The 16,288-nt window shown below is 44.2% G+C and overlaps 2 protein-coding genes across 3 annotated transcripts; one reads left to right on the top strand and one right to left on the bottom strand.

Annotated features, from left to right (window-relative positions):
• The first annotated feature begins 116 nt into the window (after positions 1 to 116).
• On the top strand, positions 117 to 9,918 carry crybgx (crystallin beta gamma X). Its single transcript, XM_086299771.1, has 6 exons — positions 117 to 189; positions 635 to 683; positions 6,018 to 6,139; positions 7,066 to 7,201; positions 9,462 to 9,601; positions 9,689 to 9,918. The coding sequence occupies exons 1-6, from the start codon at positions 146 to 148 to the stop codon at positions 9,819 to 9,821; spliced, it is 624 nt and encodes a 207-aa protein (XP_086155897.1). The 5' UTR covers positions 117 to 145; the 3' UTR covers positions 9,822 to 9,918.
• Positions 9,919 to 12,779: 2,861 nt separating this feature from the next.
• Positions 12,780 to 15,375, bottom strand: ccnb2 (cyclin B2). 2 transcript variants are annotated; one of them, XM_086295791.1, is made up of 8 exons: positions 15,186 to 15,375; positions 14,926 to 15,042; positions 14,291 to 14,563; positions 14,063 to 14,221; positions 13,753 to 13,989; positions 13,447 to 13,587; positions 13,267 to 13,377; positions 12,780 to 13,191 (listed from the first exon to the last, which is right to left on the bottom strand). In XM_086295791.1, exons 1-8 carry the CDS (start codon positions 15,207 to 15,209, stop codon positions 13,090 to 13,092), a joined length of 1,164 nt encoding a protein of 387 aa, XP_086151917.1. In that variant the 5' UTR covers positions 15,210 to 15,375; the 3' UTR covers positions 12,780 to 13,089. The 2 variants fall into 2 exon arrangements, with proteins under 2 accessions (XP_086151917.1, XP_086151926.1); XM_086295800.1 differs by having other exon boundaries at positions 14,926 to 15,039; positions 15,186 to 15,374.
• Positions 15,376 to 16,288: the final 913 nt, after the last annotated feature.

Below are 16,288 nucleotides of genomic sequence, written 5' to 3'. Positions count from 1 at the left end.
AAAAAGGAGACAACATGGGTTTAGCATATCAAAGGCACAAGGGCCCCAACGACTGTTACAGAAATGTTTTGAGATTTCTAGCACTTGTCCGCTCACCTCAGCTGGCCATATTTAAGGGGCTTTATTGTAGCCTCGCAGAGCTGACATGAACATCTTTACTAAGGTCCCAGGATTAGTCCAACAAACCAGGTATGTTGAGAGTGCCCTACTCTGGCCACAGTCCACAGAGCAAGACACCCACCAGTGTTATTGAGGTGGGTGGGCCTGTGGCTTTACAGCCAGTTTCTCCTGATTATCATGCTGTGCTCTCTGTGATGCCTCCAACACCAGTTTCCCAAAATCACCTGGAGAGTGATGAAGGCTGTATGCACACATACTGTCTCGCATTTTAAAGTGCCAGATGATAGCGCTAATCCAAATTAATCTGAAGCATGAAACTAATTTGATGTAAGACTTGGAAATAGAAATAAACACTGCAGTGATTTTTTTTTTTTAAAGACATTTTCAAAGGCTAAAGTCTTGACTTTTGGTTCCAGACCACAGACTGGGGAGTTTCTTTGATCGCTGTAGTTTATGTCTTGATTATTACATGTGTGTGTATATATAATTCATTCAAAGTTTTCTGTATCTACAGCAAGCTGGGGTCTGTGCTCCAACGTGCCTTCTACGGGTCCAGTGGGAGGGTGAGTCAAATAATTACTTAGTTACTTTGTCAAAGTATAGATGGGTTTCCTAATATAAAGTGACTAGAATTTAAAAAATGAGTCAATCTGTGACACATAATTTGAATTGTCAAGTTAATTAGTAACTATTCTGATAATTGAGAAATCATGTTAGTAATTTTCACACCAAAAGAAAAAAAATGGTCGACTTAACCTTCACCTAACATATAAACCCACATATTTCAGTTTAAGAGAGCATAATGTTATTTTTATACAAAAATTAGCTTAAAGGCATACCTTTTAAAATTCTTTAAGACATTTAAAATCTTAGCATCACATCTTACATCACTTTATCAAAAATAAACAAATCAACAAAAATCATTTATGATTTGACTTGGTGTTGTTTAAATCAAACAAACTTCATCCATCCCTGCATACGTTTTCTTCTGCTTATCCGGGGCTGGGTTGCAGGGGCAGCAGCCTAAACAGAGAAGCCCAGACATCTCTCTCTCTCCCCGGCCACCTCCTCTAGCTTGTCCGGGTTAACACCAAGGTGTTCCCAGGCCAGCCGAGAGATAAAATCTGTCCAGCGTGTCCTGGGTCTGCCCCGGGCCTCTTCCCACTGGGACATGCCCAGTACACCACACCCAGGAGGCGCCCAGGAGGCATCCTGGAGGCATCCTTTGACATGGCTACCCAGATGGCTGAATTCCTCACCCTGTCTCTAAGGGAGAGGCCAGCCTCCCTGAGGGACATGGTCGAATGCCTTCTCCAAGTCCACAAAACACATGTAGACTTGTTGGGCAAACTCCCATGAACCATCAAGTATCCTCGAGAGGACAAAGAGCTGGTCCAGTATTCCACGACCGAGATGAAAACCGCATTGTTCCTCCATCTGTTAGTCAACCGAGGTTTGGCTAACGGATGGACTCTCCTTTCCAGACTTTGGCTGTAGGAGAGGCTGAAGAGTGTGATCCCCCTCTGGTTGGAGCATGATGGTTCCCTTCACCTCTGCTGTCCACCATCTGGTTTGGGGGTTATCATTAATGGAGTAGCTCCAGCAATCGAGGTGCTGAACATGGTCCATTCAGACTCAATGTCCCCAGTCTCTCTTGGAATAGTGTTGAAGCTCAGCCAAATGTGGGCATTTAAGATCTCGCATTGTCTGCTAGGTGTTCCCAGCGCAGCCTCATTGACAGCGCAGCCTCCCCCGCCACCTGATCAAACCTACTATAAGGTGGTGATCAGTTGACAGCTCACCACCTATCTTCACCCAAGTGTTCAGAACATGCGGCTGCAAATCTGATGATACGACTACAAAATCCAGAATCGACCTGCGGCCTAGAGTGTCCTGGTGCTATGTGCACTTATGGACACCCTTATGTTCGAATATGGTGTTCGTTATGGACAAACTGTGGTTTGCACAGAAATCCAGTAACAAAACACCACTTGGGTTCAGATCTGGCAGGCTGTTCCTCCCAGTCAGGGCCTTCCAGGTCTCTCTGTCACATGAGTGCTGAAGTCTCCGAGTAGGATGACAGAGTTCTTAGGTAGAGCACCCTCAAGCACCCCGGCCAAGGTACTCCAAAAAGACCCGGTACTCTACATGTATATATATATAACACCCAGCACGCCCCTGCGGGCGGTTTATCCTTCAAGCTCGGGTCCTCTACCAGAGGCCTGGGAGCTTGAGGGTCCTGCGCAGTATCTTAGCTGTTCCCAGGACTGCGCTCTTCTGGACAGAGATCTCCGATGTTATTCCCGGGATCTGCTGGAGCCACTCGCCTAGCTTGGGAGTCACCGCACCTAGTGCTCCGATTACCACGGGGACCACCGTTACCTTCACCCTCCACATCCTCTCGAGCTCTTCTCTGAGCCCTTGGTATTTCTCCAGCTTCTCGTGTTCCTTCTTCCTGATATTGCTGTCATTCGGAACCGCTACATCGATCACTACGGCCGTCTTCTTCTGTTTGTCTACCACCACTATGTCCGGTTGGTTAGCCACCACCATTTTGTCCGTCTGTATCTGGAAGTCCCACAGGATCTTAGCTCGGTCATTCTCCACCACCCTTGGGGGCATCTCCCATTTTGACCTCGGGGCTTCCAGGTTATACTCGGCACAGATGTTCCTGTACACTATGCCGGCCACTTGGTTATGGTGTTCCATGTATGCCTTGCCTGCTAGCATCTTGCACCCTGCTGTTATGTGCTGGATTGTCTCTGGGGCATCTTTACACAGCCTGCACCTGGGGTCTTGCCTGGTGTGATAGACCCCAGCCTCTATGGATCTTGTACTCAGAGCTTGTTCTTGTGCTGCCATGATTAGTGCCTCTGTGCTGTCTTTCAGTCCAGCTTTGTCCAGCCACTGGTAGGATTTCTGGATATCAGCCACCTCCTCTATCTGCCGGTGGTACATACCGTGCAGGGGCCTGTCCTTCCATGATGGTTCCTCGTCTCCCTCCTCTTTCTTGGGTTTCTGCTGCCTGAGGTATTCACTGAGCACTCGGTCAGTTGGGGCCATCTTCCCAATGTATTCTTGGATGTTCGTTGTGTCATCCTGGACTGTGGTGCTGACACTCACCAGTCCCCGGCCCCCTTCCTTCCGCTTACCGTACAGCCTCAGGGTGCTGGACTTGGGGTGAAACCCTCCATGCATGGTAAGGAGCTTTCTTGTCTTTATGTCAGTGGCTTCTATCTCCTCCTTTGGCCAGCCTATTACCCCAGCAGGGTACCTGATCACGGGCAGGGCGTACGTGTTGATGGCCCGGATCTTGTTCTTACCGTTCAGCTGACTCCTCAGGACTTGCCTGACCCTCTGCAGGTACTTGGTGGTTGCAGCCTTTCTAGCGGCCTCTTCATGGTTCCCATTTGCCTGCGGGATCCCCAAGTACTTGTAACTGTCCTCTATGTCTGCAATGTTGCCTTCTGGTAGTTCAATCCCCTCAGTTCTGACTACCTTCCCTCTCTTTGTTACCATCCGACTACACTTCTCCAGTCCGAACGACATTCCAATGTCATTGCTGTATAGCCTGGTAGTGTGGATCAGTGAATCGATGTCTCGTTCAGTCTTGGCATACAGCTTGATGTCATCCATGTACAGGAGGTGGCTGACAACTGCTCCGTTCCGTAGTCGGTATCCGTAGCCAGTCTTGTTAATGATCTCACTGAGGGGGTTCAGGCCTATGCAGAACAGCAGTGGGGACAGAGCATCTCCTTGGTAGATCCCGCACTTGATGGTAACTTGTGCTATGGGCTTGGAGTTGGCCTCTAGTGTTGTACGCCACATCCCCATTGAGTTCCTGATGAAGGCTCTTAGGGTCCCATTGATCTTGTACAATTCTAGGCATTCCAGTATCCAGCTGTGGGGCATTGAGTCATAGGCCTTCTTGTAATCAATCCAGGCAGTGCACAGGTTTGTCAGTCTGGTCTTGCAGTCTCGGCTGATTGTTCTGTCTACCAGTAGCTGGTGTTTTGCGCCTCTGGTATTCTTGCCAATTCCTTTCTGTGTCCCGCTCATGTATTGACCCATGTGCCTGTTCATCTTAGCCGATATGATGCCCGACAGGAGCTTCCATGTAGTACTGAGGCAGGTTATTGGTCGGTAGTTGGAGGGGACCGGTCCCTTCTTGGGGTCCTTGGGGATCAGGACCGTCCGACCTTCGGTTAGCCATTCCGGGTGTCTCTCGTTAACTAGCAGCTGGTTCATTTGTGCTGCCAGACGCTCGTGGAGTGCAGTCAGCTTCTTCAGCCAGTAGGCGTGAACCATGTCGGGCCCTGGTGCTGTCCAACTCTTCATACTGGAGACCCTTTCTTGGATATCTGCCACTGTGATGGTTACTGGACCCTGTTCAGGGAGGTCGCTGTGGTCTGCCCTCAGATCCTCTAGCCACTGAGCATTGCCGTTATGGGTTGCATCCTTCTCCCATATGCTCTTCCAGTATTGCTCCGTCTCCAGCCTTGGTGGTGCTGTTCTCTTATTGTTCCCTTGCCACTGAGAGTACACCTTTGCTGGTTCTGTGGAGAACAGCTGGTTTATTCTCCTGCCTTCTATCTCTCTGGTGTACCTCCTCAAGCGGCTGGCCAAGGCTGTGAGTCTTTGCTTGGCAGTTTCCAAGGCCTCAGGTATGGACAGCTTGCTGTATTTCTTAGGCACCTTATTTGTCGCACCTTGCTGCAACTCCGTTAGTTGGCTAACCTCCCTCCGTGCTACTTTGATCTTGCCCTCTAGCCTCCTTCTCCATGGAGGGTACTGCCCCTTGTCGCTGTTCAACTTGTAGCCAAGCATCTCACTGATCACTGCTGCCGTATTGTAGATCAGCTTGTTAGTGTCGGTAATCGTGGTTGTAGGTATTGCCCGTAGTGCTGCATTAACATCATCTAGCAGACCTTCTGAGGGTACTTCACGTAATCTTGGTAACCGGCTACGGGGGATCCAGGTTTCAAGCTTGGCCATGATCCTATTTTTCAGGTCAGTTCCTCTCGCACTCAACGATCCTTCTCCTATCGCACTTGGGGCTATGTACCCAATCTCGGGTGGGGGTGATGATATCGCCCCCCTGACCTGGCGTCCTGACTCCTCCTTGCCGTAGCATTTGTGTTGTACCTCGTCAATCTCTAGCTGTGAGAGCAGTCCCTTCTTTCGAATGTTGGAATACTGAGCTGCTAGTTGTTTCGCCGTCATTGTGGATGTTGGGTATCGAAGAATCCATATATATATATATATATATATATATATATATATATATATATATATATATATATATATATTACATTTACAGCTGAAGCCTGGGAGATTTTAGCTTGACTTGGCATAAAAACTGGATTCAGGGAGGAATGTCTGTCCTTTGGCTCTATTGGAACTTTGTATCTCTATGTAAAACTGATCAATCGATCTGTTTCATCTTGGTTGTTTAGCATCTTCACTAAAAAAAAACCACGAAAACCACAATTTGTTTCTTTAGGAATTAAGTGGTTATAAAAAAAAAGCCAGAAACCTCTATAAAATCAGCTTATTTGAGTCACATATTTTCAGACAGTCTTCTGTGAAAATTTCCATTCCCAGTACAAAAACCTCAGATGGTTCTGACAGCCAGATAATAGCTGCTTGTTTACTGTTAGCTCAATAAAATATTCAAAAATTGAAAGATGTGTTCATGTCAGACTAAAAAGCTACTCACACAGGAGCCTCACAGACAGGTTATGCTGCCACAAAGTCTAAAACTTGGTATACATGTGTAATATTTGTCAAATATCTCCTAATAAGGAATACCTCCATTTCATGCAGGCTTCCTATGTTTGATGCTTTTTGGTTTGGGGTAAACTGTAACCATATTTTTGTGCTGCGGCTGCTCTCAGGTGACCCTTTTTGAACAGCGAAACTTTGCTGGCAGAAAGCTGGACCTGAGCTCCGACTGCACCAGGGTCAGTGACAAGAACTTCCCAGAGAGATGTAACTCTGTCCAGGTGGAGAGTGGAGCGTAAGTCTACTTAAAACAGGCAGCAGGCCACTGATGCACGCTCTGCTGTCTAAGGTTATCCAAAAAGCAGATGAAAGCATCTACAGTGGTGTGAAAAACTACTTTCCTATGTCTTGTATGTTTATCACATTTAAATGTTTCAGAGCAGCAAACAAATTTAAACATTAGACAAAGTAAACACAAAATGCAGTTTCTAAATGAAGGCGTTTATGATTAAGGGGGGGGGGGGGGGGATCCAAACCTAACAGCTCTGTGTGAAAATGTGATTGCTGTCTAAACCTAATAACTGGTTGGGCCACCCCTAGCAGCAACAACTGCAATCAAGCGTTTGTGATAACTGGCAATGAGTCTTTTACAGCAGTGTGGAGAAATCTTGGCCTACTCGTCCTCACAGAATTATTGTAATTTAGCTAAACTGGAGGGTTTTTGAGCATGAACCTCCTTTTTAATGACATGCCACAGCATCTCAGTTGGATTCAGGTCAGGACTTTGATTAGTCTACTCCTATATGGCCACTCCAAGTCTTCATTTTAATTTTCTTCAGCCATTCAAAGGTGGACTCGCTGGTGTGTTTTGGATCCTGCTGCAGAAACCAAGTGCGCTTCAGCTTGAGGTCCAGACAGATGGCCAGACATTCCCTCTCGGGATGTTGTGATAGCAGAATTCATGGTTCCACATTACCACAGCAATTCTTTTAGTTCCTGAGGCAGCAAACAAGCCCATTTAGCCCACTTTTTCACACCACTGTATATCTGCGGCCTTCAATAAACAGACACTAAAAGCAAATGAAATCAAAATGATGTTTAATCACTGTTTAGAGCCTATTTGAATCTAAAACAACATTTCAAACATATTTTTATTTTAGCTTTGTTGTTGTTTTTGCCTTTGCCACATTGATTTTTGACTCTCTCTCTTCTCATTTAAAGATGGGTGGGTTATGAGCATGAAAACTTCCGGGGACGTCAGTACCTATGGGACATGTCAGACAGGGGCGAGTACAACTGCTACGATAGGTGGTGTGCCCAAGTGGACCACATCTCCTCTGTCCGTGCTGTCAAACAGGTGGAACACAGAAACGCACACTAGTTACAGAACATACAGATCTTCTTCTGTCTCGACCTTTTTAAAGAAGCGCTCTCAACATGCAGTATGCGCTCCATATCTGCTGTACTGCTGACAAGCAACTGAATAAAAGAGATAAAATAGATTACAGAAATACATCAGAGCTATTTATGGTGGATTCCAGGATTAAAACAGATTGTTTTGGTCTTAATAATTATGCAGACATTTTACTTGTTTTTGTGAAGAATGACTAATGCACAGTGCTAATGTCATAGAAGATGGTATTTTTCTACATCCAAAGACAATGTGTTGGTAAATAATGTATATTGAGCTAACTTTGTGATGAACAAAAAAGCAGCTTAATAGTTACATAATAAGTAATTTAAAGTAATTACATTTTGATTATTCTAATACATAATGTTTTAATATTTTTTGGTTTAGCAAAAGTCATACTAAAAAGATTTTATCTGTGGTTATTTCTAAAGATATACTCCAGTATTCAGCGGCACTTTGTCTCACCATTTTACAAATTTGTATTTAAAAAATTGCAGCATTAGAAGAAAACTTACAAAAGAAGAAATCAGCCTTAACAACAGTGTGCTGGTTCTCTCAGTCCACAGACACCAGCTAACCAGCTTTAGTGGGAATGGTTGTCTGTTAATTCAATTCAATTTCAATTTGTTTTTCTTTTAACCATATCTGTTATTTCACAATAACAGTGGCCTCACAGCGGTAGATAAAGACCCTAAATTGTTGGAAAGAAATCCCCAGCAATCACATGACACCCATAAGCAAGCAATCGGCAACAGTGGCAAGTGAACACTTCCTTTTAACAGGAAGAAAGCTCCAGCAGAAAATCTGAGCTCGCTGGTTGGGGATGAGGAGGGAAAGAAGAGAACCGAGTGACAAAAGACACACTATGGGAGAGAGAGTCAGTTTTTAATAACTGCTAATTAAATACAGTAAGTTGTGTTGTATAAAGACACAGTGAGTCAAAATAGATGAGCGAACAAGAAACCTTCAGTGTATCATGGAAAGCGCCCCCACAGCCTCTTTGCAGCATAACTAAAGAATGGTTCAGGCTCACTGAGCCCAGTCGTATAGATCAGTGAGCCTTCAGCTTTCAGGCCCCTCTTCAGTTTGGATTCAGCAGACAGACTGTCTCAAAAATTTTCCTTTTTGCTGGATCAGGTGACCCTGCATCCTCCCTTAGGTATGCTGCCATAGGTGTAGGCTGCTGGGGGATTCCCATGATGCATTGAGTTTTTCTTCTTCAGTCCCCTTTCTCTGTATGTATTACTGTAAGGTCTGCCTTACAATATAAAGCACCTTGAGGCGACTGTTGTTGTGATTTATATAAATAGAATAGAATAGAAGTGATCCAGACCTGACTATATGCTGTATCGAAAGGAAAGTTTTGAGCCTAATCCTGAAAGTAGAGAGAATGCATGTCTCTTGAATCCAAACTGGGAGCCAAATCCATAGTAAAGAAGTCGAATAGCTGAAGGCTCTGCTTTCCATTCTACTTTTAAAACTAGAAAGCACCAGTAAGCCTGCAGTCTGACAACAAAGTGCCGTGTTCAGATAGCACAGTCCTATAGCTCTTTAAGATATGACTGGGCTTGATTATTTAGGATTTTGTATGTGAGAAAAAGGATTTGAAATTTAATTCTAAATTTAACAGGAAACCAATGAAGGGAAGCTAAAATTGGCGAAATATGGTCTCTGTAGTTCTTGCTGTAGTGTTCTCAATCACCTGAAGGCTTTTAAGGGAGATTTTAGAGCAATCTGATAATGAAGTACATTATCCAGCCTAGAAGTAATAAATGCATGAAGCAGCTTTTCAGGGTGTTTCTGATTTTAGCAATATTACACAAGTAAATCAAAGCAATTGTAAATATTTTTTAATGTTCTTTCTGAAGGATATGATCAAAATAACTTAGGTTCTTCCTGTTTATAGGTTATAGATGGACAATTGTGAACCACTGGACTGGAGTGCTGTTTTAGCACCTTATCTGCTGATTGAACGTGTATGTTGTAGTGTAATGTAATCCACCTCAGGTCATTAGCCAGTACATAACATTTATCTCAGTCTCCAAAGTTTCATGTTATCTTAAAGTAATTAGTAATCCAATATGATTAAAACTTTCGATTTCAACAGCAGTATAGCTTATTCAAAAATGCAGGAGCCATTAAACAAATACATTCAAAAACACACACACACATACACTCAACAGTTGTGTATTTCTGTGACTTCTAGGACAACAACCCTGCCAGAGCTCAGCTGTTTGAACGAGCTGGTTTCTCTGGTAAGAAGATGGAGCTCCAGGATGACATCCCCAACCTTATGAGCCGCTACAGCCTCAACAGAGTAGCCTCCATTCGTGTGCTCGGAGGAGCGTGAGTGATTAAACGAGTGAAGCCTTTGGACTTTGAGCAGTGTAACTAGTATCCTACCAGAGATCTAACCTTCCTCTGTGTATATAGGTGGGTGGTGTATCAGGAGCCCAACTACAGAGGACCCCACTACATCCTGGAGAAGCGTGATTACAACAACTTCTCTGACTGGGGCAGCCAGAACAGCACCATTGGCTCCATGCGGAGAGTTCGCTTCAACTGAACACCAACTCTGAGCTATTGACATTGCGCCCATGAAATTTGTCAGCTTTATATACAAACATTTACATATTTTTAGTAATAAATTGTTAAAAGGCAAATGTTTTTGGTATTTATTCTTCATAATTTATTACTTTTAATAAAAGACATATGGGTTTTCGAAATGTAAAGAATTTGTAACCGATGGGTAATCGATGGTTGTGCCCTAATACCAGAGACATAATAAGTCAGCAACATGACACTCAATTGAAATCTATAGAATTCCATAACATAAAAGATGGTGGTAGAAGTATAACATCTGTGATCAAAAAACTTCTCTAAGCTTAAATGTTTGAAAAAGCAACCCTAATTATTATGACATGTATTGATGTTTTGCAGACACACAGAGGATAACCATATCATATTAACTTGTTTGGCATTTTGGACATAGGACAGTCATAGTGTGAATGTAGGATCAAGCGAATAAGGCCCCAGTCACACTGGCCTAGAGACTGATGTGCAACTCAGCCACCAGTCATTAGGAAAAAGTGTTGCTTTGAGTGCTTGCAGGACGTTGATGGCACTTGCAGGAAAAATGGCGACTAAAGTCCCAGTAACACAGGTCTACAGACCAGTCAGTCATCACCCCCGGCAACCACTGTTTGGCAAAAACGTCCTTGTTATTTTTTGAGTGTCTAACACAGCATATTACTTTGGTCATAAACTGAATGGAAGACATGTGGATTCAGCTACTCTCTAAGCTGTAGCGAAACTGTGATTCAACACATGAATGGCCTGAGGATAAAAACTCCTCTTGAGCCTCTCCGGTTTTGTTCGGATGGTGCGGAACCTTTCAGAAGCTGGAACAGTTCATTGCTGGGATGGGACGGGTCCTTCAAAATCTGAGTTGCTCCAGTCCAGCATCTCCTGATGTAAATCTCCTGTAGGGAAGGGAGAGCAGTCCTGCAGCAGTGTTCTGCCATACAGATCACTCTCTAAAGAGCTTTTTATTTTCAAGACAGCTGTTTCCATACCGGGATGTGATGTTCTGTGTGAGGATGCTCTCCACAGCGCCTGTATACAAAGTCCTGAGGATCACTGGAGAGACTCTGAACTTCCTCAGTTGTCAGAGGTGGTACAGGCACTGCCTAGCCTTTTTGGTCTGGGCCTGAATGTGGGCAGACCATGTCAGGTCTGAGCAGATGTGGACACTGAGATACTTGAAGGACTGCACCCTCTCCACTGGAGCTCCATTGATGATAATGGGCTTGTAGTCTCTGTGCTGACCCCTTCTGAAGTCCACCACCAGCTCCTTGGTCTTGCCGACGTTCAGCTGGAGGTGGTTGTCCCGGCACAATGATGCCAGATTCTTCACTTCATCCATGTAGGCCGTCTCATCGTTGTTGGAGATTGTGCCCAACACCACTGTGTCGTCAGCGAACTTCACAATGGTGTTGGAGCCGTGGGTGGCCACACAGTCTGAAGTGTAGAGGGAGTAGAGCAGTGGTGAGAGGACACACCCCTGTGGCGCTCCCGTGCTGATGGTGATGCTGTCAGAGATGCACCCACCCTCACCACCTGAGTTCTGCCAGTGAGGAAGTCAAACACCTATGCACACAGACAGCTGTTGAGTCCTAGATCCCTCAGCTTTGTGAACAGTCTACCGGGCACTATTGTGTTGAACGCTGAACTGTAATCAACAAACAGCATTATCACATAGTTACCCTGTTTCTTGTCCATGTGGCTAAGGGTGGTGTGCAGGACGTGGGCGATGGCGTCCTCCGTGGATCTGTTGGGTCGGTAGGCAAACTGGAGTGGATCTGTGATGTTTGGGATGGAGGAGGAGATGGTTTTCTTCAACAGCCGCTCGAACACCTTCATAACCACCGAGGTCAGCGCAACTGGCCGGTAGTCATTCAGGCATGAGGGCTTGTTGTTCTGGGGACAGGGATGATGGTAGATCCCTTGAAGCATGTGGGGACCACAGACTTCAGAAACAACTTTTACTTCTTTGCTTCGAGTTTGTGTCGTACTTTAAGGTTTACTATTGCTCGGCTAATGATATATGCAGAAAAACATGAAAAATTGCAGGTAACTGTGGCAATTTTTCATCAACTACAGCATTCACTAGGTTTTTGGTACAGTATTATCTTTACAACCGATTCCATCCAGTGATAGCCAGAAACCTCCACTAATCAGGGAATACAATTTTTTTTCCTAACAATCTGTCAATGTATCATGTCTTTAGTGGACATCTCTTGAGTAATGTGTGCATGACATCACATGAGTAACCTCCGAAGCATTGCAAAAACTCCACTGATGTTGGTTGCACTGGCTGACAGAACATCTGATGTGGTTTGCACATTTAAACACAGGATCCAGAAAGCCATTCCAAAAGGTATATGGTGATGGTGAGGATTTAGTACATGAAGAACCGAAGATAATATCAACTTTAAGTAAATACAGACCATTGGTGTAGCACAACCATACGTTTGGTCTGCAGAGAAGCCTTCATAAATTGCCACCTTGCTGTAGTGGAGCTGTTTGTGTGCTAGTGATGTCAGGAGCTGCATTGTTGGGGATAAACTGTCACAAAACAAAACAAAAAACCCACAACATTCTTAAGTTTTAGCATGCAGTCCATTTAGGCTCTAATACCAGTTTCATGTCATCGCTACAGAAATGTGTTTGATAAGGACACACCCCCATTTTAGTTCAGTGCTCCAATGCAAACGTTATTCCACAAGACTTTTGTTTCACTTCCAGAACCAGCTGTTCTGATAGGCAGCGATATCTCCCCAGCTTCCACAATGAAGTCATTTGTGAGCCCTTTTACTGAGATGCATGCCAAGAACACAGTCAGGCTTTGCCTCATGTTTTCCACCTGTCTATGAAGACAAACCAAAAGTAGGTTATGATTTTTTTATTTTTTTTTTTGGGGGGGGGGGGGGGGGGGGGACCCACAAACACACTAAGACAAGAGTTAAAGTCTAAGAACCATCTAAAACTTTATTTCGATCTCCAACAAGGTACATTACATGCAGATGCAAAACTGTTTGCTGCCCAACAGGTATGTTTAATCATTCAATAGTTAAAATCTTCCACTGGTGGGAAGAAAAAAAAAAAAAAGTTAGAGATTAGAAAAACTTTACTTCATAGAAGCAGTTTGTAGATCCTCTGGAAGCTGCACAACAACTTCTCAGCTTTTTCTTGGATATGCAGTTCAAGGTGCATTAGAAAAAAGCCAATACAAATGGCTCAAATTCTCAGATCATAAAAAGAAAAAAGTTGAGTCAGAGTACAGCTGCTGCCATGTTCTTGACAATTGAAGATTTGAGCTGAGGAATGAGGCTGATCTTGAGAAGCTTGCTGCTCGAGTACTTTTTCCTCACAGCCTACAGAGACAGATCCTCAAGGTCAGTCTCTACTCACATGATATGAGCTGGTGTATTTATTCTCAGCCAACTCACCTGGAACTTAGTTTTCCCTTCATTTACCAGCACAACATTTTTGGCAATGTGCTGCATGATGGGCTTCAGGTGGGCCTCGCCATAGGTAGAGTAGTGCTGCTGTGTGGGAGACTGATGGGAGGTCAATTAACAGCCAGCTTGAAGGAGCAAGATGTTCATAAAAAGTGACTTTAAACTTACCCAGGGTAGGCCGTCCAGCAGCAGCTGGGAGAGGCAGAGGGAAGCAGCAGCGACCTCAGAGGGCCTGTAGTGCACCATATTGTAGTCGAGCAGGGTCAGCTCCATCAGGTACTTGGCCAGCGTGTGTCTCTCCCCATCAGACTGATAAACATGCACGTCAAGGTTTAAGATTCTTACAGTTTCTCTAACACCTTAGCTGCCATTTTTCTTTAATACAGAGTGATACACATGCAAGTTATGAATTGGAGGCAGCCGATTCCTACACTGTTGAAGTCTTCTCCACATTAAATTCATAATGAAACTCACATTTGCCACCTTAGATGCCCGTCTGAGAAAGTGCAGTGGGAGAGGACGCCCCAGCTGAAATTTCAGGCCCTTCAGAATCTGCTGCTCCATCTCGAGAATCTGAGATTTTGTAAAGGCGTTGTCGGTTATGTAGGCAAAGTCGCCAACCTCTGGGGCATACATCTCCTCATACTTGCAGGCCACCAGCATGGCAGTCACACCGACAAGTTGCAGCTTCCTGCGAGACACTGGCTGGACCTGCAGCGTAACCAGAAGAAGCCTTTTAGATCCAGGTCACAAACCCATAGACAAGGCTGTTCAGAAACATCACCTGAAGAAAGCGGTCCAGAATGGCAACTGTGAGGTACAGAGTCTCCTGCAGCAGCTGGAACCTGGAGTGAACCTGGACCAGCCAGTCGATGAGAAGCGCTCGCATACCATCAGTGATTTCGTAGCCCTGCATGTAGTTTGCTCGTACTGTCTGCTGCAACTGAGAAGACAAACTGATGTAAGTCAGAGACGACAGCAGCTGGTGTCAGAAGGCAGGGGAAGAAACTACCTCCAGGTTGTGCAGATACTTGTAGATATCCTTCACATATTCTGAACAGAGCTGTGGCTGGTCTGCATCCTCCTCATCCACGTCCTGCACCGCAAGCAGTGCCTCAGAGAAAGCCAGGCACAACTCAGTCTCCTCCTTCATGGACACATCAGTTGCAGATTCCTCCAAAACCAAAGGAAGAGGCTCTGTAGCTGCTTGGACTGGTCGAACATCGGCAGGTTTAGCCACTTGGACACAAGATGGCTTGGCTGACACTTTTGTCTGTCCTGTTCTCTAAGGAAACACGTTTGGAATCATTACAGTTGGGAAATGCAACACGAGTCACTAATAAGACTTTCAGATTGGACAGGAATAAAATTGTTCAACTATTGCGACCTTCCCTTTTGCAAACCACTAAGGGGATTTCAGTCTGCTGCAAGGTTCTTGCTTTGGCTCAGCTAAACCAGTTGACAAGGTTTGTGTTTATTGCAAAAGACACAGACAGATGAAGTCTGGGTTGAAAGTCAGCCAGTAAAACTACTTCTAGTCTAGCAGGCATACCAATAAATCAGACCTCTATAAGACTTTATTGCCTGCTTACCAAGTGACTGCAAAGCAGACAAAATGAGTCAGGAACCAAACCAAGATGCTCTTACCTTTGTGACAGTCACTGCTGCGTTAAAGTTGGTAATCTCTCCGAGAGCTGCTCTCCTCGGACCCGCTGCTGCGGCGGCTTTCCCCGGTTTCTGCCGGTTCTCTGCGGTTAGGAGCTGCTAACGAGACAAACATGCACATTAAAAAGGCTTGACCGACTTTTCTACAGCGTGTTTAACATTACTGAAACGATAGCGTTATTATTGCAGCGCTAGCATCAACTAGCCAACAGCAGCTAGCAAACAAAAGTCTTTTTACTCACCACAGCACGAACTTCCACAGACATGTTTACCGTGGGCAGCAACGAGGATACAGAGTGACCAAGAACAAGCAAAAGAGCATATAATTCAGACTAACAGAGGACAGTTTCCCAACAAAATCCGTAAACAGTTATTTCCGTAGCTAAACAACACAGCGACGAGCAGCTTTCAAATAGTTGTCCTCTAAATCTGATTGGATGTAGCGATTTCGTTCGGACGCTTGTGATTGGCTAGTGATTTCAGGTGGGAATTAAAGCCATATGAGCTTTTAAAGTGCTCGGTAACCTTATCTCACAGTCATCGCTTCATCTACAGTAATATAGCGCCAGATAGTAGATTTATAGCAAATGCTAAATAATACGTAAGCAAGTCTTATGCCTAAAGGCAACTGTTGTTAAAAACTGTGTATGAAAAGTCCCTGGTTTGGGACCTGACGAAGACACAAACCCCTGTGGGGCAACCCGCTGTAGCAATCCCTTTTACTGCTTTAGATTCCTTTTTTTTAAAAATTATATTTTTATTAGTCATTTTGTTTTACATTCAGATAACAAAGAGTGTATTTGGTGGCTTGACAGTGTATAGATAATGCAGTATGTTTAACTTATTTACATAAAGTACATCAATACATATTATGAAGTAGAGGGTCGACCTGACATTGTACAATACATGAGAGATACACCAGTTCAGGGCTGGCCTTACATAAATTCAGGGCAGAGGGGGGACACAAAGATAATCCATTCATTCCATATTTTGTAGAATTTGTCTTCGAATTTTTAAGGAAAATGTCAATTTTTCCATTTTAAATATTTCAAAAACCACATTAAAGCAATACTTAGATGTTTGCTTTAGATTCCATTAATTTACCTTCTTACTATACTTTCATTCAATGTGAACATGGAAACACAAACAGCATCCATAGACACTACAAGCTGTCTGTAGGTAACTCTGCATGTCTGATTTGGCAGATATTGCAAAGAATCAGAATACTTTATTAATCCCAAACTATATTATGTGCTCACAGTTGCTCCAAGACAGTAAAAACCTTAAATTAAATAATACAATACTTTACTAATTTGGAAAAAAAAAAGCTCTAATGTATATAATA

The sequence above is a fragment of the Aulonocara sp. 'chitande type north' Nkhata Bay genome, linkage group LG1, assembly GCF_057382095.1.
Source record: "Aulonocara sp. 'chitande type north' Nkhata Bay isolate Kocher_YH1m ecotype deep benthic linkage group LG1, A_spYH_male_GT1.1, whole genome shotgun sequence".
Classification (NCBI taxonomy): Eukaryota; Metazoa; Chordata; class Actinopteri; order Cichliformes; family Cichlidae; genus Aulonocara; species Aulonocara sp. 'chitande type north' Nkhata Bay.
The sequence above is the reverse complement of the archived record's forward strand: the minus strand, read 5'-3'. Positions and strand labels throughout refer to the sequence as shown.